This window comes from Eriocheir sinensis, chromosome 36 (genome assembly GCF_024679095.1).
Source record: "Eriocheir sinensis breed Jianghai 21 chromosome 36, ASM2467909v1, whole genome shotgun sequence".
NCBI classification, from domain to species: domain Eukaryota; kingdom Metazoa; phylum Arthropoda; class Malacostraca; order Decapoda; family Varunidae; genus Eriocheir; species Eriocheir sinensis.
The window spans coordinates 10,538,061-10,562,767 of record NC_066544.1 but is presented as its reverse complement, the minus strand read 5'-3'; the positions used below and the strand labels follow the sequence as shown (position 1 = coordinate 10,562,767).

General features: G+C 42.5%; 2 protein-coding genes and 1 long non-coding RNA gene across 19 annotated transcripts in view; 1 reads left to right on the top strand and 2 right to left on the bottom strand.

Annotated features, from left to right (window-relative positions):
* The window catches only part of LOC127007775 (arginine kinase), a 97,250-nt gene extending 95,879 nt beyond the window's left edge, over window positions 1-1,371 (top strand). For all 6 annotated transcript variants that reach the window (XM_050879074.1, XM_050879073.1, XM_050879072.1 and 3 more), the window contains exon 3: window positions 162-1,371. In XM_050879074.1, the coding sequence (XP_050735031.1) occupies window positions 162-1,066 (905 nt within the window). In that variant the 3' untranslated portion in view covers window positions 1,067-1,371. The remainder of the gene's footprint in view (window positions 1-161) is intronic.
* A 6,935-nt stretch (window positions 1,372-8,306) lies between these two features.
* On the bottom strand, window positions 8,307-9,904 carry LOC127007774 (uncharacterized). Of its 9 annotated transcripts, XR_007760530.1 has the most exons (4): window positions 9,266-9,604; window positions 9,186-9,225; window positions 9,066-9,105; window positions 8,849-8,995 (listed from the first exon to the last, which is right to left on the bottom strand). It is a non-coding gene; the product is annotated as an uncharacterized LOC127007774 (long non-coding RNA). The 9 variants fall into 9 exon arrangements; XR_007760521.1 differs by adding an exon at window positions 9,615-9,904 and having other exon boundaries at window positions 8,307-9,225; window positions 9,266-9,505; XR_007760526.1 differs by adding an exon at window positions 9,685-9,904 and having other exon boundaries at window positions 8,307-9,225; window positions 9,266-9,505.
* Window positions 9,905-10,479: 575 nt separating this feature from the next.
* LOC127007772 (protein tramtrack, alpha isoform-like) lies at window positions 10,480-24,707 on the bottom strand. 4 transcript variants are annotated; one of them, XM_050879066.1, is made up of 7 exons: window positions 24,575-24,707; window positions 23,301-23,389; window positions 22,592-22,783; window positions 21,539-22,240; window positions 21,094-21,378; window positions 20,114-20,262; window positions 10,480-19,778 (listed from the first exon to the last, which is right to left on the bottom strand). In XM_050879066.1, exons 1-7 carry the CDS (start codon window positions 24,579-24,581, stop codon window positions 19,469-19,471), a joined length of 1,734 nt encoding a protein of 577 aa, XP_050735023.1. In that variant the 5' UTR covers window positions 24,582-24,707; the 3' UTR covers window positions 10,480-19,468. The 4 variants fall into 4 exon arrangements, with proteins under 4 accessions (XP_050735023.1, XP_050735026.1, XP_050735024.1 ...); XM_050879069.1 differs by lacking the exon at window positions 24,575-24,707 and adding an exon at window positions 24,368-24,551; XM_050879067.1 differs by lacking the exon at window positions 24,575-24,707 and adding an exon at window positions 23,678-24,510.

The following is a 24,707-nucleotide window of genomic DNA, read 5'->3' as shown; positions in this document are numbered from 1 at the left end:
GCTTTAGTGTGGTTCGGACGGGAGAACGATACTACACAGCAACGAATCAATAGCTTCCAAAGAACAGACCCCCAACTCTCACTATGTTGCTTTGAATAATGCAAGGCGCACCCGTACTTGTATTAGGCATGGGACTAACGTGCTGCTGTTTGTTCCCTCAGGTGTGGAGAACCTGGACTCTGGCGTCGGTGTGTATGCCCCTGATGCCGAGGCCTACACCCTCTTCTCCCCACTCTTCGACCCCATCATTGAGGACTACCACAAGGGTTTCAAGCAGACCGACAAGCACCCCAACAAGGACTTCGGCGATGTCACCCAGTTCGTTAATGTGGACCCCGATGGCAAGTTCGTCATCTCCACCCGCGTGCGTTGCGGCCGCTCCATGGAAGGCTACCCCTTCAACCCCTGCCTCACCGAGGCCCAGTACAAGGAGATGGAGTCCAAGGTCTCCTCCACCCTGTCCAACCTCGAGGGTGAGCTCAAGGGTACCTACTTCCCCCTCACTGGCATGACCAAGGAGGTCCAGCAGAAGCTGATCGACGACCACTTCCTCTTCAAGGAGGGTGACCGCTTCCTGCAGGCTGCCAACGCCTGCCGCTACTGGCCCACCGGCCGTGGCATCTACCACAACGACAACAAGACCTTCCTGGTGTGGTGCAACGAAGAGGATCACCTCCGAATCATCTCCATGCAGATGGGCGGTGACCTGGGCCAGGTATACCGCCGCCTCGTCAGCGCAGTCAATGAGATTGAGAAGCGTGTCCCCTTCTCTCACCATGACCGCCTGGGCTTCCTCACCTTCTGCCCCACCAACCTCGGCACCACCGTGCGTGCCTCCGTCCACATCAAGCTGCCCAAGCTGGCTGCCAACCGCGAGAAGCTCGAGGAGGTCGCTGGCAGATACAGCCTCCAGGTCCGTGGCACCCGCGGCGAGCACACAGAGGCCGAGGGTGGCATCTACGACATCTCTAACAAGCGCCGCATGGGTCTCACCGAGTTCCAGGCTGTCAAGGAGATGCAGGACGGTATCCTTGAGCTCATCAAGATCGAGAAGGAGATGCAGTAAAGTTCGACTCTACTCTCTATGGGTGAGGGCGAGCCGGGCTCTGCTGCGGAAGGGTGCGCCCACCCTGGACCCGGGGCCCAGGAGTTGGCGCTCGATAGGCAGACACCAACCCCGCAACCAACCAACCTAGCGAACTGATGAATCCAACAGTTAGACCCCGCAAACATTCCACGCAGCCGGGGCTTGTAGCCGGGCCGGGCGTGGTGGCCTTGTACATACCATCTCACAGACGCGCCCGGTCCACGCTACACCACACTTCAACTGTTATCACATTAACATTATAACAATAAACCTTTAAAATCCTCTGTCCTTGTTTGCCTTCATCATCCACCCCTCCACCGTGAGCCTGGTAACATCTCTGAAAGACCAGACTCGCTATGAGGGGCCGCCGTGATCGATGTGGCTGCCTGCTGATGCGAGTCGATCAACTCTTAAAATAAGTTGCGATCAATCACTTGCTCTCTAGTTTGTCAAACTTTAGTATTGACCCCATAAAATTAGCTCGCCTCACATTCGATGATCTGAAAAGGCTTTGTCACCCCATTGCTCGAGATACAACTCTGACGCAGAGGGCGGCAAAAATTTAGAAATATTTTTATACGTCATCACTAATCAACTGGTGACTGCCGCTCAACCCCTTATTTCATACCACTGATGTAAAAGCATGATTGATCATTACTATTTCAGTGCATCATCAATGTTGACTTAAGGTTTCAAATTCAGTCCTATTACTGAGACGGTAGGGTGGGGCGTCCAGTACAAACGTTTCTAGGTTACCAGAATGTTGTGGTTACGCGGGATGCAGGGAAGGTAAATCACGGCAAAACAAAGGTTGAAAACGGTACAGAAAGGCAGGTAAGTACGCCACACCCGCACACCTGAGCCCCCAAGGTGACCCCAGCCCCTTGTTCCGTGATATCCTGCGTTCAGAGGTGAAAATGTTAAATCTTTTACCGGATTTGCATGAATATTCCATCTTATTAAAATTCATGCAGTTAAAAAAGACACGTTTGATTACTACGGGCTTTTTTAAAGAGTAACGTTTTCAACGCATTGTGAATGGACATCTTCAACTCACTAATAGAATAATATGGTAGTCCCGATTGTCTTTCACGCAATTAATTGACACAGTTTTGTATTAATGAGTCAATGTAATTGTGTTACATGGAGGTGTAAATAAGCTTATCTTAATTACACACCTTACAGTGAAATAAAAGCACTTATTCAAAGCTTGTCTGATGTCTATTGAAGTCACTATTATTGGATGGACAGACATTACACTGCAAGAGGGGAATGGACTACTCCTAATTATACTTCATAATTTGTGCACGTAATTAAACGGTCCTGACCCTGTTTTTTCGTCAATCTCAAGCCAATCACCTATTTTTTTTAACATTTCAAGTTCTCTAGACTACATTAAACAGGCAAACGATGGACGGACAGTAATGTAGAGGATTAGCGGAGTTTCAATAATCAATGAGTGAATATGGCACAGTTAGATCATTATTACTTGCTTCGTGAGTTTATTGCTGGATAGACAGACATTCAAACACGGTAAGAGGGGGCGAACAACGCAGTTCATCGTGCCTCATGGAATAGGGTAACACAAGCTGACATTTAGGAGAGCCGAGGGCACGGGGAAGGGGGTAAGGGGGGCAGCAGATCGGTCTGGGTGGAGCGAATAATTAATGTGACCGGCTGGATCCTCCCCACTCATCCTCCCTTCAGCAGACTAAACCTTAACGTATCGACACCTCAGGTCGCCCATTTGAAAAGCCTCTCGTAGAAGTTGCTGGGGTTTTCATGGACTGTTTTGTGATGCTAATGATAGTTTTACCAGACTTCAGCATCTTGAACAAGAAAATCACCCGTGAAAACCCGGTTAATCTTCTCTGTGGCCTCGGGAAATAGTCGTAATGGGAGCCCGAGACGTGTAAGAATATGGAGCTAAGTCAGCACCTCTAATGGCTGCCTATCTGAATATCAACGACCTCTCGAGACCACATCGTATAGTGGAAGAGGGATGTCGATAACCGATATATGTAGGTAAATTAAACCGCCATAGGCCTCTCTCATAATCCAACCAACCCAAGGCCTTATTGCCCTCATTTCAAAACATTAGCAAGCCCCCGAGACTACAACAATCAGGCAAGCGTAGAACAATACCGTAGAGAACTAGGGAAGCCTCAAAATCGACGTTGTAGCACGTAAACTAACCGCCATTAATTGAACCAACCAAGCTTCTCATGGCCACCTCATTTTAACATTAGCAAGCTCTCGAGACTACAACAATCAAGCAAATGGTGAACAATGCCGAAGAGAATTAGGGAAGCCTCAAACTCGATGATGTACTACGGAATTAAACGGTCATGGTCCTCTCTTTTCTTTAACCTTAAGTCAAATGCCTTTTTTTATAACACTTCAACCTCTCCAGACTACATTAAACAGGTAAGCGATGGATGGAAAGTACCGTAGAGGATTAGCCAAGTCTCAATAATCGATGAGTGTATTCGAGCGTTTACAAACAGCCACACACAGTCATTATCGCGGACAATGGAGTGTTATCGGTAAAACGAGAAAGGGGAGTGCTTGAGAGTATTTATTTCATAGATAATATAAGTTATCATCAATAGGTCTCGTGTGTGTGTGTGTGTGTGTGTGTGTGTGTCGTGTAGTGATGCAAAACACACACACACACAGAAACTAAACTAAAAACAAAACAATGCTAGTGAGGGAGTGACCAACCCAGTTCAACGCCTCTCTCTCTCTCTCTCTCTCTCCACCAAGCAAGCAGGCAGGCAACGCACAGCAGGAGCGGCAACAGGAACACAGCAGGCGGGGGAGGGTAGGTAAGGTTGGCTAGTCTGGGTCGATGATTGGAGCTTGTGGTGGGGGGGCTGTGGCGGGGGTGGCGTCTACACACACACACACACACATGGTTGCTGCGTAGTGAAGCCGCCATGCAGTCACCTCCACAAGGGTACGATATAACACCTGCGATGGCGTGGACGTTATTACAGACTGACAGACAGACAGGCAGGGTACACGAGGCGAGAGGCTGGTTGGTTGTAGGGTGGTGGTAGTGGTGGTGGTGATGGAAAGGTAACATACAAGCTTGCCATACTACTAGTTGTTATAATTGCTGGTTTACACTTACGCTGAATCTCACATTTGAGTTTTTTTTTTCCCCCCTTCGCGCAAGTTGTTCTTCGTGTTCTTCTTAGTGTTGCATCTCTCTTCATGTTGTTTTTGTCCTTTATGATTTTTTTCTTTTATTACTTTTCTTACAGTATTGCTCAACTTGTTACTCGTTATATTACTTACCTTACATTATTGCTCAACTTGTTCCTCGTGTTCTTTTCTCGTTCTTATTCACATTGCTTCACTTCTCATATTCTTGTCCTTTATCTAGCTTTCATTCTTACTTTTTTATGTTCAACTTATTCTTCCTGTTCTCTTCTCGTTCTTGTTCTCAGTGTTTCATCTCTCCGATCATATTGTTCTTTCTTTATATATTCTCTTCTTTTTCTTCTCTTCTTCCCAACAACTATACTAAAAACAGTAAATCTACAGAAGCAGGCAGGCGGACAAAGAACAATAATGCCACCCATCTTCATCTCTATCCTCTTAATTTTACGGTCGAGTCGCGAGGAGGTTAGAGCAAGGCCTTGGGTTGAAGGTTGAGGTCAAACGGGAACATGAGTCTGAGAGAGACATGCAGAGAGACGCATGCAACTCCCCTTCCCTTCCCACGACGCTTCATACGTAGCCTACTTTTCGTTACTGCATTTATTTATACCCTGACACAGAGACCTTCAGTTGGATCAGATTTCCAAGGCAATCTTCTTAACATGAGTTCATATCAATGAATACTGGGTAGGTAGCTAATTACGTAGACATGCATAATTAGCAAACATGAGCCACACTAATGGTCGTGGACAGCCTTGGGAGGGCTCTTGTAACTTGGTAATTTTGGTACAAGGAAATATTTAGTCTTACTAGCGAGGATAAGCATAGATTGTGGGCGTGAGCTGATGAATGCGAAGAAAATCATCGTAGAAATTTTTTTAAATAAATCAACGAATGTGGTTACAAGAGCGAAGTATCACACTGTAGACTTCTAAGAATTTTTCACGATTCTAAAATACAATACCGTATCGTTTTTACATTTATTTTTCAGAGTAAAATAACTTCCAGCGATCAAACGACGCGTGAGTCACTACCGGATGCACTTTTTTCGGAGAGAGAGAGAGAGAGAGAGAGGGGGGGGGGGGATTCTACCATTCCAGCGCCCTGCCTAACACAGTCCAGCAGGAAGGGCGACGGACCGGGACTGCTTTCAACCGGGTTCACCCAGTTTGCGGAGCAGGCTGTCGGGCCGCGGGCCGCCGCGTGGCGCGTGGAACGCCTGGCAAAACCACGTGTAACTCATTCTCTCTCTCTCTCTCTCTCTCTCTCTCTCTCGACCTTCTGACTAATCAAAAATCTTGAAATTTATTCTGAGAACGATCTTTCATGAGAAATCGAAAGGGAATACCCGTATACATTATATATATATATATATATATATATATATATATATATATATATATATATATATATATATATATATATATATATATATATATATATATATATATATATATATATATATATATATATATATATATATATATGAAACCCCAAGAGGGCCCCACGTATTGCCAAAAGCGACAACCACACACGGACAGGGCTGGCGACGCAATGGGGGAATTGCAAGGAAGTCTCTCCCTCCTAAGATTTATCATAGAAAATAATATAAAAGAACAAACAATAATAATAAAGTTCAGACTGGCAACGCTTCTGTAGACTGCAGTTACGATGTTAGAACTCTTTCACACAGCGCGGGCGATGATCAAATTTATAACTTGATTGTTCCAAATCTGACATTCCAACCTTTCACACGGCGCGGGTGATCGTCCGCGCGCGGGAGAATTTTAGCGCGGGCTCGTCTTGGGTCCCCAGCAAAACCGGCAAAAGGTTGTTCACTTGTTTAAATCACCATATCATTGAGGAGACTTGTGTGGTACAATATTTCAAACAATCTTAATAAGATGCAGAATAAAGTAGATAAACACACAAGACATTACAGCCTAAAAAGCAAAGCAACCTACACTACCCGAGGAGGGGTGATGAAAACAGCGAGGCGCATACAAGTTATTCTACACACCCTACGCATTTATTTCCTGCATGAACTAACACGGATATCCCTTCTCAACTTTAGCCTGATTTTCCTGCTTGTAAGTTTTAACCCAGTCTGCAACACACGGGACTCAACTGTTTTCGATGTATATGGAGCAACCCTAAACCCATGGCTGCCCTGACGCGCTACACAAAGGAAAATATAAATAAAATACTAATGATATCCTGCCACAAGACCGACGTAACCTTGACCTGACACATGCAAACCCGTCATTCGATTATTTTGATGGTAAATGATTTGTTTGAGATACAATAAACAGAATAATTAATGTTACTCACCGCTGGCCTCCTCCTCCTCCGTCTTCTTCTATTAACTGTAGGTCCTCCTCTCCTTGATTCTTCTCTTCACATATTTTGCTTTTCATTCACCGCTTATCTATTTTTTTATCATCATAAGCGAAAGCACTCGAAGTTCCATATACTCCTATGTAGCTTTGATTCATTCTTTTGCTTCATGACACACTTTGCTTTTCAATCACATCACTTCACTTGTATTTTCTTATCACCAGAATTAACCATATCACTCAAATTTTCATATATTTCTTCTTGTGATCTATATCGTTACGTATATTCACATTCTCTCGCTTATCTATTTATTCTGCTTCATGACATTGCTTTTCCATCACTTCATATATATATTTTTTTTTTATCCCTAGACTTAACTATAGCACTCGAACTTTCATATATTCCTTCTTATGTTCTATATGGCTTTTTGGATCCACCTTCTCGTTTTTATTTCATCTGCTTCATCATGATACACACTTTGCTTTCAAATCATTTCACTTCACTTATCTTTTTGTTACCACTAGAATAAACTGTAGCACTCAAACTTTTATATCAATCTTCTATAGGTAAGTCTTTTAACGCTTCGTCGGTTGCCTCCTCTTGGTTATTTCTCTTGCTATTAATGACACTGCTTTTCAATCACTTCGCTTATCTCTTCTTTTCTTTCTTCTTATCATCAATAAACTACAGCACCCGAACTTTCATAATATATTCATGCATTTTCTTGCTCGTTTCACTACTACTTATATTGTTTAATTGACACACTGCTTTTCAATTACATCACTTAGGTTATTTTTTTATTTTAAATTTTTCATAACCAGAATAAACTATAGCACTCGAACTTTCATCTATTCACGCATTATCCTGCTCATTTCACCACTTATTTTCTGCTTCTAAATGGCACACTTTGTTTTCCAAACACATCACTTGGTTAACTTTTTTATCACCTGAATAAACTGCAGCCACGACACTTTCATAATATATATTCATGGACTTCCCTGCTCGTTTAACTATTTCTTTTCTATTTTTTTTCCATTACTTAAAAACGCATTTGTACCATTATCTCACAGCACTGTTAATTGGGCTTTTCTCAATGCCTTCATACAGCCCTAAGACCGTACATTTTGCTTTTTTATTCTCCTTTAACTTCCTTTGTCCTTCTTTGCCCTATCACCCTCCTCAACCTCCTGTCCCATTCCTCTTTCCCTGTTGCCCTCCCCAACCTCCTGTCCTATTCCTCTTCTCCTGTCACCCTTTTGTACCATTCCTCTTGCCCTGTCACTCTCCCTAACCTCCTGTCCCATTCCTCTTCCCCTGTCACGGTATCCGATCATTTCGCCCACATGCCATTTCGCCCACACTGTGGTTACGTGTTTTTTTAATTTATTATGTATGGTTACAAGTGGTTTCATATTCCGTATTTTCTTGGGGATTTTATTTTGATGAGACGTTTCATTTGTATCTATAGTTCCCGACTGACTGAAAAAATGGCCGCGTGTGTGTGTGTTCATGGTTCATGTGCCTCTCACTTGTTTTGCCGCGCGTTTCAGTTTTGTGTTCGTGGTTCACTTACCAATGTTTTGTAACTGGTCATGGCCATAAAATTCAAACAGTTCCTGGCAAGATGGCAGACTGCTCAGACAAGTGTATTCAGTGCCTTGTATACCTGTACGGGCAAGGCAAGAAGGTCTGCAGTTCGACAGGTGTGGGAGGTGGCAGCACAGGAAATGTAATACTAGGGTATCTCGTGCTAATTACTGGACAGCTGTGAAATCCGTTATTTCCATTGATTCGAATTGTAATTATTGCACCTTCACTGACGAATCAACCTCCCCTCCAGTGGAACTAGAGTCTTCAGTTGACGATCCAGCCACCCCTACAATGGAACAAGAACCACACGTCCCTGCAGTTGAACCAGTCTTCAATTGATGACCCACCTGACTTCCAAATGGAACTAGAGACTTCACTTGACGACCCAGCCACCCCTACAATGGAACACGATCCACACGTCCCTGCAGTTGAACTATACTTCACTTGACGACCCAGCCATACAAGATATTGAACTGCAGCCAGAAAGTGAAGTTACACTGGTCTTTGAGAAGGGCACACAGCGCGAATTGACTCCTATATGTGGGCGAATTGACGTGTGGGCGAATTGGCATGTGGGCGAAATGACTATAAACCCCTGTCACCCTCCTCAACCTCCTCTTTCCCTGTCACCCTCAACCTCCTGTCCCATTAATCTTCCCCTGTCACCCTCCTCAACCTCCTGTCCCATTCCTCATCCCCTGTCACCCTCCTGTCCCAGTCCTCCTCTTCTCGACCTCCTGTCCCATTCCTCTTCCCCTGTCGCCCTCTTCAACCTCCTGTCCCATTCCTCTTTGCCATGTCACCCTCCTCAACCTCCTGTCCCATTCCTCTTCCCCTGTCACCCTCCAGTCCCATTCCTCATTGCCCTGTCACCCTCCTCAACCTCCTGTCCCATTCCTCTTTGCCCTGTCACCCTCCTCAACCTCTTGTCCCATTCCTCATTGCCCTGTCACCCTCCTCAACCTCCTGTCCCATTCCTCATTGCCCTGTCACCCTCCTCAACCTCCTGTCCCATTCCTCTTTGCCCTGTCACCCTCCTCAACCTCCTGTCCCATTCCTCTTTGCCCTGTTACCCTCCTCAACCTCCTGTCCCATTCCTCTTTGCCCTGTCACCCTCCTCAACCTCCTGTCCCATTCCTCTTTGCCCTGTCACCCTCCTCAACCTCCTGTCCCATTCCTCTTTGCCCTGTCACCCTCCTCAACCTCCTGTCCCATTCCTCTTTGCCCTGTCACCCTCCTCAACCTCCTGTCCCATTCCTCTTTGCCCTGTCACCCTCCTCAACCTCCTGTCCCATTCCTCTTTGCCCTGTCACCCTCCTCAACCTCCTGTCCCATTCCTCTTCCCCTGTCACCCTCCTCGACATCCTGTCCCATTCCTCTTCCCCTGTCACCCTCCTGTCCCATTACTCTTTGCCCTGTCACCCTTCTCAACCTCCTGTCCCATTCCTCTTCCCCTGTCACCCTCCTGTCCCATTAATCTTTGCCCTGTCACCCTCCTCAACCTCCTGTCCCATTCCTCTTTGCCCTGTCACCCTCCTGTCCTATTCCTCTTTGCCTCGTCAACCTTCTGTCCCATTCCTCCTTTCCTGTTCCTGTTATCTTTGTTGTCCTCGTTCCCGGCAGCGCCCCGTCCGTCACCGTCACTTGTTCACTGTTTAAGTGTTTACTCACGTCTTGGCGCCAACGACCCCAAATTCAAACTACCGGGAGGGTCTGACGGCGCTAAATAAATATTATTAAGACCTCAATGAATATTACTAAAACCTCATTACCCATTTAAGAGGTAATAATAAATAGGCTGATATGATGAAAAGTTAATCAAAAGCGTCTTGAAATCAGAGTTCCCCCTTTTGAATATTTTAACAAAGGCGCCACATTTAAACGCATTTGTAAAGCTTAAAAAGGTTTCTAGAAAATTCCTTGCAAATGGACAGACTAGTAATATTTTTTAGGGCCATAGATTCCTAAAACACACATGGAGTGGCTGCAGTCATCAACTTTTCGTGGGCAGGTGCTGAGAATCTACTGCAAAACTACACATTACAAATATTATTCATTAGGTTTATATTTGTCAAGGATTTTTTTTTTAACTTAAATATAAGTTGCTCCTGGGTGCCAATATTATTTTATTTGCTGCCCATTGTTGGACGCTGAGAGAACGTGCACAAATTGGCACTAAAGAGTAATAATGTTAAAACAATGGGTTGATATTTGTAACCCTACAACCTAACCTTTTTTCTACACTAAATTATCTTTACTCTTAGCTCTTGTAGGATAGTGGTAAATAATACACAGACTGCACACATCACACTTGTATTATAATATATAAAAGAATACATTAAATACATCCTGACTAGTGAAATACATTAAGGAGCCTCTGAATATGCAACGTGGTGCCTCGGCCTGCCCGCCCCTGGCCTGTACTCTAAGCTGCACAGGTACGGTGACTATTGACTTCAGCCAGGCCCTGTGGTGGCATGAGCGGGCAGGTGCAGCCCCCAGTGGGATCCAGGGCGGCACAGAACACCCTCCCTCCTCCCTCAGGCGTATGTTATGCCTGTGACCTTCCCTAACATTCCCAGTTCAACAAACCATCCCCATGTGACAAGGCTGGTCATGTTTCCCTTTAGACATTTTCCCTCCAAGGCAGATTCCCCTCTGGACATCCCCCCATGGATGTGTTCAACTGTACTTTGTTATGAAAGACAAAGACAATCTATATTACTAATTCAGTGAGGTTAGTTTGTTCATTTACTGGGACTAAGTTACTTTCTAGCTTATTACATCATTTAGTTGGGAGTGATTAGTTTGAAAAGTGGAGATAAATAAATAGGGATGAGATAAAGGTTCAGACCATTCAGGAATAGAAAATGTTTAAGAGGAAATCTTTGGGAGGGGAAAATGTCTGAAGAGGGAAGTGTTGAGGAGGGGAAAATGTCTATGAGGGAATAAAGCAGTGAAGAAATGTCTGGAGAAAAGGTCCAGCAAAGGAAATGGCCTACACTCCTGCACAATACTCTGCAGTCCGTCACTGGCACACTCTCCACTGCATCACTACTTGTACTATGAATAATATAGGCCACTGCTGCCATGGCACTACCTCGGCCACGCCCACTCCCCGGAGGGCTGTCCTGCCGTCTGTGACCCCGCTGCTGCCCACACTCAACACAAACATTACACAGCCAAATTTCAATGTTTTTGTTGCTAATCCATCTACATGGTGGAGACAAAATGCATGAATAAACATAAACCACACACCTCTCACAGGGTGGGGAGGCTGCCGTGAGGGGCGGCAGCCACCACCCAGGCAATGGGGAGTTTTCTACATGGTACGATATATATAATGAAAACAGTTGTGTAGTTCATACTGAAGAAAACATAATTTTTGCATCAACAAATACCAATTTACATGTAACAAAAATATAATTCTATGACTGTGATAATTTTACTGAGCTAGAGAGAAAAAATGGGGAATTATTGCAGGTAAAATGAAAGAATATTTACAAACATCTCCAAGGTAAAATCCACATAATATGATTGTATTCATCACTAACATAATCTATAAAAGCAAATAAATCAAAAAAATATTTGTACCCTACGTGTAAAATAAAAAATATTTAAACTAAATCACAACGCAACTACATTACCGGAACACACACACGCACACACACGCATGTCACCTCAACAATCCAAGTGACTGTAACATTAAAAGCTATGCAGAGACCAATCAAAGCGCTGAGCAAAGTATTCGATGGTTGACTGTCTTGCCATCACACGGTAAGTTAGCCACACTGTGCAGGCTCACACAGCAACTTCTTGCTGAAGTACAGGCATGAATTGGAAATTATGTAATTCCTTACAATTTTAAGCATATCAAATTTAACAGAATGTCTGAGATAGACATACTAAAGGTAAAGATAAATAAAGAGCAACTAATCAGGCAATTACAAGATGGGAATCATCATTATCAATGTGTTAAAGAACAATGATGCAGTAAGGAATATGTTGAGGGATTCTGACTAGTACTCTAGAAGTTCTGATAGCATGCCTATGTGACATGACTCCTCTACCAGAAAACATGCCTTTCAATTAGTAATGTTGCTAAAAATACAAGGTTTTCTAATTAGAAAAAATACAGAATACTAAATGTACATATAACTTGGTAATAAAGCTCTTTGGAGTAAATAGAATCCCACTGCTACATCAAAATATTTAGCCTGAATATTAATGAAATCAAGGGCACTGCTTGATGCCATGGATACTTTCCTTAACCATTTGAGCAAAATCAGAGGTTTCTACATGCTGCCTGAAGCTTCCACCCAAGACTGGGGTCAGGGTGCCCAGGCTCAGTGGGGTCTACTCGCCTCAACACTGTCGGCCATCACAGGTATGTATGTTTAGCTTTCTCGATGCCTCGTGAGTTCTGGCCATTTTTCTGTAAAACACTCTAAACATTGTCGTTCAGTATAGAGTATAACAGCCTACAGGGCATGGTTTGATAACTGGCTTGAGGAGAAATTTACTCTGAAAGAGTTTCATTAACATCATGATTAAATGCATTAAGAATGATGTGAAAAACAATAGTTAGCCCAATTAAACCACACATGTTGACATACCCAGCCTTAAAACTATAACTGATAATGGCCTTATAAGCCTCTCCTCTTCCTGCTGATTATCCCATACATATTATCTTTAACTTACTTAATACGTGAACCTCATCAGTGTTCTTCAAAAAAACATTAGACTAGGGTGACAAGGAACTAAAAGTCTTTATATCTTGACATCAATTCTGTCCATTACAATACTATCTTGGATCCAAAATACAAACAGGAAAATATAGGTTTGGCTGATCCTTCAAATGATTAGCCTCAATGATCAGTCGTACTGGCAGCTGAAGGCATCAGCAGTCTCCTGACAAACCTTAACTTACACCTAGTTATGACACAGCAACCTTCTGGTGCTATAGTCTTAATGAAAGTCCTAATTTTAGTCTCCTTTTAAAGCTACATTAAAAAAGAACTACAGGCTTAGTATCACACACGACTAATGGAAAAATAGCTATACACTAAAGACTCATACAAGCTCTGTGGAAAGTGCATTAGTTATTTTCTTGAGCTCTTGCTATGGTTAAGATAAGTCATCTCTTCCTTGCTCTGCCCCTGCCAACACGTCTACAGGCCCTCCCAAGCAACACACCGGCCTCTATATAACACAGATGGTTTACAGTGTACTTTGTAATATCCAGTCTTGCGTATTGGTTACTAAGGCAATACAGTGAGTGAGTTATAAAAACACATCACACAGTAAAAAGACTTTGACAAAAAACTCTATGGGAAAAATATGGTAGTCAGGAAGCCTTATGGAAAAATACCACACTCTGACACTCTGAAAGATACATTAAGTACAGCTAAGCTCCCTCCACTACACCAATTATTATTAAAACACCGGATGAAAGAAAATGGAATCCAAGAGACATCAAAAGAATCCATTGCCAATCCTCTACCTGTACTACGTTAATGTGTAAAAAGAAGCAAACCGGTTAGGGAAAGAATTAGCTGCAGGTCAAAAGTTCAGAAAAAGGCGCACGTTGCCTTGGCTGCAGGGGATGCAAAAGGAAGATGGAACATAAAAGTATTTCTGAGAGGTCTAAAATACACAAAAGGGAAAGGTGCTGACAAGACCCTATTGTGGGGGTGGTCAAGCTTTGCATCCCACAGTCCTTTACAGGATCTACTGCTGTACACTGAAAAAATGGATCCTTAAGGGTACCCCATCTAAGGCTGAAAATTGCAGGTCTCATTTGTCCTCCTACAGCTCTAAAACTCAGCTAGGGACCTAAAGTCTTGAAAAGTTAAGGCACATCAAGAGCTGCAGGCATTAGGAGGATGAAGAAATACACACATAAGAAAACACCTATTTACACCTAATCAAAAAATAAACACACACGTACATGTTGCATCCTCTGTAGTGTCTGCATAACTTGGTTGTCTAAGAAAACTCTCAGACTCTTTGTAAATGCAGGGCTGAACCAGAGTACTTGTGGATACTACTGAATTTGGAATTTCCAACAACTAGAATGAAATGAAATTGAAATGGTTTCTTATGCATGTATAACTTTCTTCATCTACAATGGTGTTGGAAAACAGAATGACTTTGATGTTGCAAGACATTTTTCAGCAGAGGTAAGTACATTCCCTAACAGGCTGCTCTGCCATGAATGTAACCGTTCAACCTGGCTCCACCCTTCACCTGAGCCGTGCTGGGTTAACATGTTCAGAACTTGCAACTTTCCGACACTTATGCTTGGTATGCACTGGTCACACCTGACTAAACACCACCTCAAGGCTGGCCAAGAAGTACTCTGCCCCATCTACTCTCTGAGTCAACAATGAGGGTGAAGGAACACTTGAGCACAGTATACATTTGGAATGCAACATGGCAACAAGGCAGCAATCTGCATGTGTGTTCAACTGACCAATTCTACAGTGATGCTGACAAAATTGACCAAAAGGAAGACTGAGTCTTCCCCCCAAAATAAATTTATTAAAAAATGTGCATCTTTATATCTACTTTCTAGTGTAATGTATTTGGATTACAAAAGCCTTTAAATATATTTACTATGTCAAAAAACTTTTGGTATTAATTGCACATTAAAATCTTACACAATATATAGTTTTCCTATACTAATATCTTCTGTTTGTAACCTTTGGGAGCTTCTGCATTCTGCTGATGAAGGTGGGGGATCACACTAGTAATAATCACTCCCCATCCTTAGTTAAGGCTACACAGGTGAGAGCACAAGATTGTCTGCTACACTAAAGGTAAAAATCACATACTACACAGCATCTAACATCTACAGACTACAATTAAAGACAAAAACCTTGCTCATGGTACAATGAGCCAGCTGCCCTAGGTGCAAGAGGCGGGAGCACCTTGTGGCGCTCCCAGGGCCTGACCGGGGTGGTGTAGAGGCCTAGCAATGGTGACTGTTGTTTTGCTGGGATTTAAGTGCACTTCATACTGGTACAATGACAGTCTGCAGTTCCTGCCTTCAAAGTGAGGAAAGGTACTGGGTAGACCACAAAAATCTTTCAGCCAAACAAACCATCAGATATTTTACATAAATGTTAAGTTCTAAACTACATATGACTGAAAATTCTATTGGAGACATGCAAAAACAAAAAAAGATTCTTATTGCACCGTTATTAAGTTGCCATGGCTAAAACTTTAACTTTTCATTAAGATTAAAGTTCATCAGTACTGAAAGAATACCTTTTAATGAATCATATTATGGAGAGACAGTTTTGCCTTCAAATATTCATACATCAGAGCATTTTATCAACTTTTTTTAAACGTTGGAGAGTAATGATTTTGTTCCACATCTGAACATCAAAACCTAGACTGAAGCCTTTCTCAATATCCAAGAAGAATTAGCTGCTTTAAAAAAAAATACTTCTAGTTAAGGAAATGTGTATAATAACTTTTCCCTTGAAACAATGAGGGCGTTTGCTAAATGGGAGGCTTGAAATAACCTACAGTCAAATAATAATAGATATGTTTGCCAGGATCATTCCAATGAGGAAAATGGGTTACTCATTCTGCTAGACTACCTCCTTGTCACCAATCATTAATTCACTGTGAGTTGTTTAGATAGATTTCACACATAACCTATGTATGCATCATGTTGGTCTATCTCATGATGAAAGTGACCCTACAAAGTGTATCTCTTTCAGTATAAAACAAATCACAAATGGCAGTAAACTGGATATGAATACTAGAAAAAAATTATCTCCTTTACAGAAAACTAGTATGTACTTGTGATAATTTATGATACTGTCGGCAACATTCAGACAAAATTCTTGGTTGAATATTACAACCTAACTTGATGAAAATTGCATTCTTTTTGGATTGTAAAAATCACAGCCCTGCAGTAAATGGTTACTGAAACAGGCATCTTAAGAGAAAGCTGTGAACAGTGAACTATGAAGCCAAAAAGTACTTTTATTGGCCTATTTTTGAGTCTGATTGACTTTGATACACTCAGATTGAATGATAATGCTGTGAGTGCTTCAGTGCATGAGGCACAACCCCTGGGGCTCAATGCCTTAGATTTATCACAGAAAATGGGTTAGTAGGCAGCTTTAATATTGATTTTACTGTACATACATGCATATCTGTGTTAGCCAGCATTCCTGTACTCCATTTCCCTCACCTCCTCATGGCAACAGAATGATGACTTTGTTGAAAAAATAAAGCTTAAATAAGTAACTAGTGTACATCCTTACCATTCAGCCTGATGTTTTCATACCTCCACTACCATGACTTATTACACCTATACCACACCTTCACACACATTACCCTGCAGTGTTTAGTGTTGGTCAATGTACCTACACATACACTTCCCTGCAGTGTTGGTCAGTGTACTAAAGTGCATAGCACAAGACTAGAAAACGACCCAGATATGTGGTTAGTTTTCAGAGGAACTATTCGGTCGTATACAAGACTAGATCATGCTGGGGGTCTTGTTAGTATCACTTGCATACCATTCTGTTAGAAAACTACATACATCTTGCAATGGTTAGACTAGACACAAGGTTGACTTGTGCGATTGTAGGAATCCAATGATTACATAATTAGTGTTTTAAGTATCACGACTAGAAGATACATACTGGTCTCAAGTTAACAGTACGCTTAAAACAGAAATTCAATATTTATGACATGCTTTGGTGAAGACATCAAAGCTTTGGATATAATGAATATAATTCAAGGAACAACATTGTTCTACTTTGACTAGTTTGATAATAATAATAATAATGATTATAATATTAATAATAATAATAATAATAATAATAATAATAATAATAATAATAATAATGGCCCAACTCCACATATTGTATGTATAAGTACAGAAACAGGTACAGGGATTGGTACACAAACTTGTCATCCTCGCCAACATGGGCTCCCCCACGACCCACCAACACAACACAACATTGCCATACATCCACTGTGCATCTCCGTGACACTCCACAGCCTTCCCTGATGCATGGAACTTTAATCATTATATTCAAAATAATATATTGAAAATTCAGTAAAAACTAGACAGTCCTAATTCAAGACAATTCAATATCTATGTGGCTAAATGCCATTTAAGTGTCAATATCATAATTCTGGTTCTTCCATTGTCGTTGAATTTATCCTACAAGGAATGATGACAAATGTGTTTATGAGGATATCAGCAATTTTACACTGATATAAGTCAACTTGTTGCAAGATTTACCATTGAAAGTCCTCTTCCCGAAGGCATGTATAGTGTATATATGAATAAATTATTCCAAGGTTCAGGACAGCAAATTTTTGGTATGGTAATCAACTACCATTTTATCACACAAAGTTTGCTTTTATTCTTATTTTTGCTAAGCAGTTCTTCTTGAATCATGAACATTGCAAGATGATGAAGTTGTGCTGCTTTAATTATTTTCAAGGGAGTGCAAGTGTTGGTGGGTGTGGAGAAGTCATTCTGCTGTGCCATCGCCAAGCAACACAGGGTGACTCACCACTCTTATGGCAAAAATACACTATTGTCACCTAAAAAGCAATTATCAAAAATGTTTAAATAGTTTCACAGGATAAACCAAGCAGTTCTATACAAAATCTGGCAGCTGACTTCATTAGTCTGTGAATTTTCACAGGAATTAATTATAAACATAAGCTCCTTTTAAGGCAGCATGATGTACCTACAAATGCTTTCTACAGGATTAAATAAATAAATAAATACATAAATATACAGATTAACAAACAAAATCAGGTGATAATCAGAATTACCTGAAAAAAATCAGTAACAGAAAGTGATGTTTCATAAAATACCTACAATAAAAATGTTATGAAACCAATAAATGCTTTTTTTTTTAAATAATTAAACAAAAATTGAAAATTTCCTGTATCTGCTAAAAATCACACTTTTAGTGGTTTGCTTTAAATAGAGCTCATCAACTAGTACTTTTGTTATCTACCTATCAGACTGTTACATTATATAAGGTCTCCTTGGGAAAATATTTCCTCAGTAACACTGAGCATTGGCAAGTTGACACACGCCGAGACATGATTGGGCACGTGGAAGAGTGGGTTGTAAAATCATGCAATTACGTGTTTGGCTTGCAATGTTGCACTTGGGACTAGACTATTTATTGCAGCTCTGACAACCTGCACACACACACACACACACACACACACACACACACACACACACACACACACTAGTTAGATAAATCATTGCTATTTCTTTTTTACTTCTGACTAGACACTACAAGGTACCAAATCTACAGTCAAATAATGCCAAAGATGATAACATCCTATAATACAAAGACTCAAGTCTATATTTCCTGTAATGATATGAGCAAAGAGGCAAGGCTTCTCAAAAATTTAGTTGCATATAAAAGTCATTAGTATCAATTAATTCTAGAATTGAACATTTTAAGGCATTGCAAATATTGTCAGTTGGTGCACAAATCCTCTGAAATCCAACAATATGGGTCTGCCTCAAGTTAATGGTTTAGGCACTAAAAAGTTATCCCATTACAAAACTACTTCACTCCAGAAAATATGTCAACAATCAGAGCTCAATAAAGGACTTCTGTATATTTCATTGTTTTTTCCCCATGAATGATGTGAACTCTTTCCCTTGATCCAGCTTCATGAAGGTACAGTGTTCCAGCCCAACAGTACACCTCTCTCAGTGGCAGAAGAACTGTTACCATTGCCAATGCCCATCTCTCATTATTGTCATTCATGAAAATATACTCTGAGACGCTGCAGTGAGGGACTAAATGCTAACACCTGCACTGCTCACTTACTCCAATGCGATCACACCAGCTTATCACCAATTAAAGGCTGTTACCTTTCACTGGAAGAACTTTTAATTATTCCAATATGATGACTATTTTTTCCTTGATAGATTTGCTAAGCAATAAATCTATTTTTTTGTTGGTAGCTAAGAATTTCTAAATTTAGGTAAGCATGTTGTTTATATTCCTGATCTATTGCTACTGTATATCACAAATTTTTGTTACTGATATCAACTCTGATTGATATGCAAATTCTTCTACATAAAATTTGGAGGAAATTAGAATTTGAATACTGAAATCACAAAATTTTACAGTGATATGTGAATGATTTTAGAAACCATGATATGTCAGTAAAATTTGAAATCTCCAGTACCAACATCAACATTACCAAAGGATGCCCCAGCCCAGCAGCCACTGCTTCCTCAACCAACAGAGAATCAACCTTTCACTGACCATTCTCCGCCTGTGTGCGGGAGTCATCATCGTCATCCTCTTCCTCTTCCTCCGTGTCCTCAGCGATCACTAGTCCTTCGTTGTGGTCAGAGGAGGAGTCCCTGTCCCCCCCTCCCTCCTCCTCTTCCTCATCATCACGGTCTTTTTCCTCCGAGCCGTTGAGACCATTGAGCCCCGGCAGTCTCCCCCCGTCATCACTCATGCCCCCACACTTGCCTTCCTCCCCAGAGTCGGGTCTGTTCCCAGGTGTCTGGGGCAGCAGTCCAGCCTCTTGGGCCTCCACCTCAGCTGCATGATGTTTTCTGCACAAACAATAAATAAATAAAAATAAATAAAGTAAATAAACAAAAAGTAATTAATAAGTAAATATAATACTAAATCAAAGAAAATTAATAAATAAAAAGTATTTTATAACCATTTATAAATCTCACACATGCTAATGCAACATACACAAGGAAACACAAGGATGTAAGGAGACACAAGGCCAGTTAGCCTATACATAGAAGCTCCTTAGGTGGTCTTTATAGGATAAGGTTATCTAGCCCCCACTGCCCCCTTCCCTCATGACTGAGCCACAATAATGACACTGCTGTGACAATCACTACGTTGGAGAGTTAAAGGTGGTGTGAAGCCTTACCGGGTGTGAGTCTTGAGGTTGTCCTTGCGTCCAAAGGCAGCAGAGCACCAGGGGCAGGGGAAGCGGCGGGGGTTGAGGTGCTGCTTCATGTGGCGGCGGAAGTTGGCTATGTGCTTGATAGTGGCCCCACACAGCTGGCAGGTCAGGCTCTGCCATGATAGGAAGATAAAAAATGCCAATGAGATGTCCTGATTACTGCCAATTAAATTTTAAAATTCTTTTAGTAGTGATTATTGTAGTGCAACGACAGCCTGATGAGTGAGCCTCCCATAACCCATTCAGCGAATGGGGTACCTCTTTGGCCGACTCGGTAAGGAGTGGCTCTCCCGTCACGCTGGTCTCGGGTTCAATCCCAGGCAGCCGGGGAATACCCTCTCCTTGTTGTGCTTAATTTCTCATGTGTTTCGATACACGCAGAGGATGTGTAAGACTGAGAGAGTAATAGAAAATCTCTTCATTAAATTATGACTGCCCTTGTTTTAAGTGAAATAATGCATGAGTGCCTTCCTTTTATACATATCATCCAATTTTACTTTCAACTACTTAAAAATGATTATGAAATTCTAGCTAATTTTTACTCCAAAAAACTTCTTTGTCTCATCTATCATCTCTGTGTATATACGAGCCTGCCTGGCAGCATCAATATTTCTCCTTATCTATTTTCAGCACCTCCATGATAAGTGGCTAGCACACCTAGCTATGAATCTGCTGGCCTAGGTTAAAATCCTGGCTGGGCAGTTGGCACGCAACCCACCCACCTGTTTATTCTCCCATTCGGGCTGGTCGATAAATATGTACCTGGGAAAACCTGGAGAAGGTAACTGCGGTAACCTGGTTTTCACACTGACCCTGTGTCCATGGGTAATGGGTCACTTCCTGCCATAAGCTTAAGGGCCAATGTGATGGACATAAGCACCGAGGTCATGCGCAGCTTTACCTTAGCACAGCGTGTATTGGACTGTTAAATATTCCCTACTCACCCGAGCATCTCTGCTTGTGGGAGAGGGAGCCTGCTGCTGCTGTGGCTGCTGTTGCTGTTCTTGGACCGTAGTGGGGATGAGGGGGGAGAAAGCTCGCTCCTCAGTCCCTCCCATGCTCAGCATATGCCGATAACTGGCCAGCAGGGGGTTTGAAAGCTCCCCTGCTCCTGAAGCAGGGAGCTCTCCGGAGGTCTCATACAGGGGCAGCATGGGAGCTGCCTCTCCTTCCTCTCCTGATGTGAGGTTGTCCACATCCACCTCTGTCTTGATATGCTCTTTGGGGATCTGTGGAGAAAACATAAAGGTACTTGACCCATATCATACTGTAAAAAATCATAATTTCATAATATTAATCATAATTTACCTTCAACAATAACCCTAGGCATGTAGGTGCCTTGATATGCAGTGCTCTTCTTGACCAGCACGACAAAGAGAAATGCCTCACCTTGATGTCCTTCATTCCGTCCTGGCTGGCCGAGGACAGACTGTTCACCGGTGCAGGTCCTCTGGGTTTTCGGGGCTCTAGAGGCTCTGGGTTCTTTTTGCGGGCGGAGGCATGTCCCCCTCGGCAGCCTGCCTCCTTGGAAGCAATATCCCCGGCCTCCCTCTTACTGGATGACATTTTGGGTGGGGTGGAGGTGTAGGGGGTGCGGGGGATGACAATAGACTGAGCAACAGACTGAGCGAGAGATTGAGCAGCAGAGACTGATTCCAGACCCTCCAGACACGAGCGTAACTTAGACTCCGAGAGAGACATGTCCCAGCCAGTATTGGGGGGGGTCTGCTCCCCATCCAGGGTGTGTTCTGGCATGTCTGGACACCCTGTGTCCATCAGCTGAGCAAAGCCATCCTTGCTGCCAGTGGTTTTGTTAATGGCATGGCCATAGCTGTTGGCTGGGGACAAGAGGGAAGCAAAGTTGGTGTCTTGGCCCTTCATCTCCCCATTACCATTGGTGGAGAGGCGCGGTGCCTTCCTGGGGCGGGACTGGTGAGGAGGGGGAGAGGCAGGGGAGGGTGGGGGGCTGGCCCTCTTCTCTCCCACCAGTGGGTGTTGCTGGTCCCGCTGGGACACATCGCCCAGACCCTTGATGCGGAGACTCTCAGCAATCTTTATCAGGCCTGTCAGCTCACTGTTGGCAACACTCACCTGGGACACATGAAAAAATTTGTGCTCAAATATATGCTGACAAAAAAATGCACTGTAATAACCCTTTCAATACGGTGACGCAGACGTCTTCTTAATCCTCTTCTTAGGATTAGGAAATGGAAGAGATTTAAGAGGTTCAGAAGAGGATTAATCCTCTTCCATTTCCTCTTAACTCTTTCCATATTGTGACGCTGATGTCTGCATCACATATTGAAAGGGTTAAAATAATCCTAACATATACAACAAGCTCTTAGAGTGTAATTTATACAATAAGTAAGACACACATCGACAAAAGAGACATTTATTGCTTCAGAATTCTATTTCAGACTCCACGTTAATGAATCTACTGACCTCCCCTCGATATATAAACTCCAGTAGTGCCTCAAGCTCGGCCTGTTTGACATCCCTGAGGTAGATGAGTGGGTGCTGGGTGGGCAGGCGTGTGAAAAGCTGGTGGAAGTAAGGAGAGCAAGCGGCCAGTACAAGGCGGTGGGCTGGGTAGCTGCCCCCATCACATAGCAGCGTCACATCCACCAACTGGTCCTGCAGCACCACCACCACCACCACCGTTCAGACAGATGCTTACTCAACACATCAATAGCTTATGCCTCAAAACCTATTATAAATCTATATAACTTTTAATAACTACATCTTTGCTGATAAAGATCAATAAAGTTCGATGACACTGGCTGGAAAATAATTGCTTAGAGCAGCAACCACACAAACAGATGAATATGATAAAATATAAATTAAATATTACAGCTGCAAATTATTTCAAATTTTCAATTATGAATATAATATTTATTCTGAATAATGCATGAACAATAAAATGTATGGACCACAACTAAGATTAATTATATAAGAATGATTAAATATATGAAAGCAGTAATTCAAGTAAGTAAATTAAAATTCAAAAATAAATCTCTCTTGATTTAGAGTAGAACACACCAACGAAACTAGTGTTAAAATAAGCATAATTTAGCATCAACAGTAAAGGTTTTCATTAACTATGGCTCATATTAGCCTTTATTTGTTCACCTGAAGAATTCAGTGCACCCACCTGAACCCTAAGCTGCGTAAAAACTTCTGCTAAGTTGGAGCGGTGGTTGTTCCACGTCAGGAGGAACTGGTCCACCCCCATGACTAGATCTGCGGCACACAATGGCGACACAGCCTTAGTGCTGTCTCTAGGGACTTACATTGTTCACTCATTAACCTTTGCTTGGCTCATCTAAAAATATAATATTTGAAGGCTTCTTTTAATTTTCCAATGAAATTCGAAGCTATGTTTTGGCTGTCAGTTTCACATAAAACTAATTTAAGAGAAAATAATAATGGCTTAAAAGAAAGTATATTTATGGCAAAGAAAATGCATGGCAAAACGTAAAAAAATTAAAAAAGTAATTTGATGAAAAATGGTGATGAACACACACTTACACAATATATAACTTCAAAGTCCCAATCTGTAGCCACTTTTGTTCTGCCATACATCCATAACACCCGCAGTAACTCAGCTTATTTGGTTAATTCATACACGTTATTAAATCATGCATGAATCAAATAGTTTTGAGAAAGACATATTACACTGCCTTAAGAAAAACTGCTTTATTCTTTTGATAAAATTTGTCAGCTGTCTGGACCTTTCTTCTCTTACTCTACTTAAATTTTCCCATTTGCAACCACAAGATGAAAGGCCAACCAGGCAAGAGCACCATCCATTGTTTTGAAGTGAAAGCATGAATGAGTTATTTGCCTACAAAAGATCCTTCAGTTTGCCTTTAGGTATTAGAGTTAATGTAAATAATTATCTTGATGGAAACCTTCCCACACATCAGCCCACAAATCCATTCTTACACACAGGGCTGCCTCCCCATGGGCCTCTACCACCTGTGCTGCTGACATCTGCAGGTTATTGAGATACTACGTCTAATGTAATGTGTTAAACCTTTAGATAGTGCTCAAGACTAATTCCCGTGATTCCTGGCCTGGTGTGTTGCCTCGTTCATGCTGCATCACCGCGGGGGGCTGCTGGTGACACCCGCACACCCAGGCAGGGAGGGCATTACGGTGAAGCACCTCCACCAATACTCTGGGGCTCAGTGGTGCCCTTAATGGCCGGGGACTCACACACAAACACATTCTCACAACACAGAGGACGCCCGGGGCAGGCCCTTGGCGGTGTGGGGGCAGGGCGGTGCGGAGAGGACGCAGGAGGAGGCCCAGCAGAAGCCACCTCACCCCGGGCCGCAGGGAACGTCACGTTACTGTCCTGTTCGCCCCCCGTGCTGCCCTCCGGCCGCCCCCCGCCGCCCCCCGCGCCGCGCCCACACTTACCGTTCATTGACGAGAATGCGGAGGATAAATAACTGTATATAATTCACATTTTGGGTTATGAAGTCTCTTAACCACAACTTTTGTTGTGGTTTTTGTGGTTATACGGGAAAGAGAAATATTCCAGACGCTCGTG

Bases quoted from the DNA above. Each gene is read 5' to 3' on its own strand.
- LOC127007772 (XM_050879066.1), bottom strand. The intron at 22,784-23,300 runs GTGGGTGCACTG...GTGGTGCTGCAG, and splicing joins TTACGCAGCTTAGGGTTCAG to GACCAGTTGGTGGATGTGAC. The intron at 21,379-21,538 runs GTGAGGCATTTC...TTTTCTCCACAG, and splicing joins ACGGAATGAAGGACATCAAG to ATCCCCAAAGAGCATATCAA.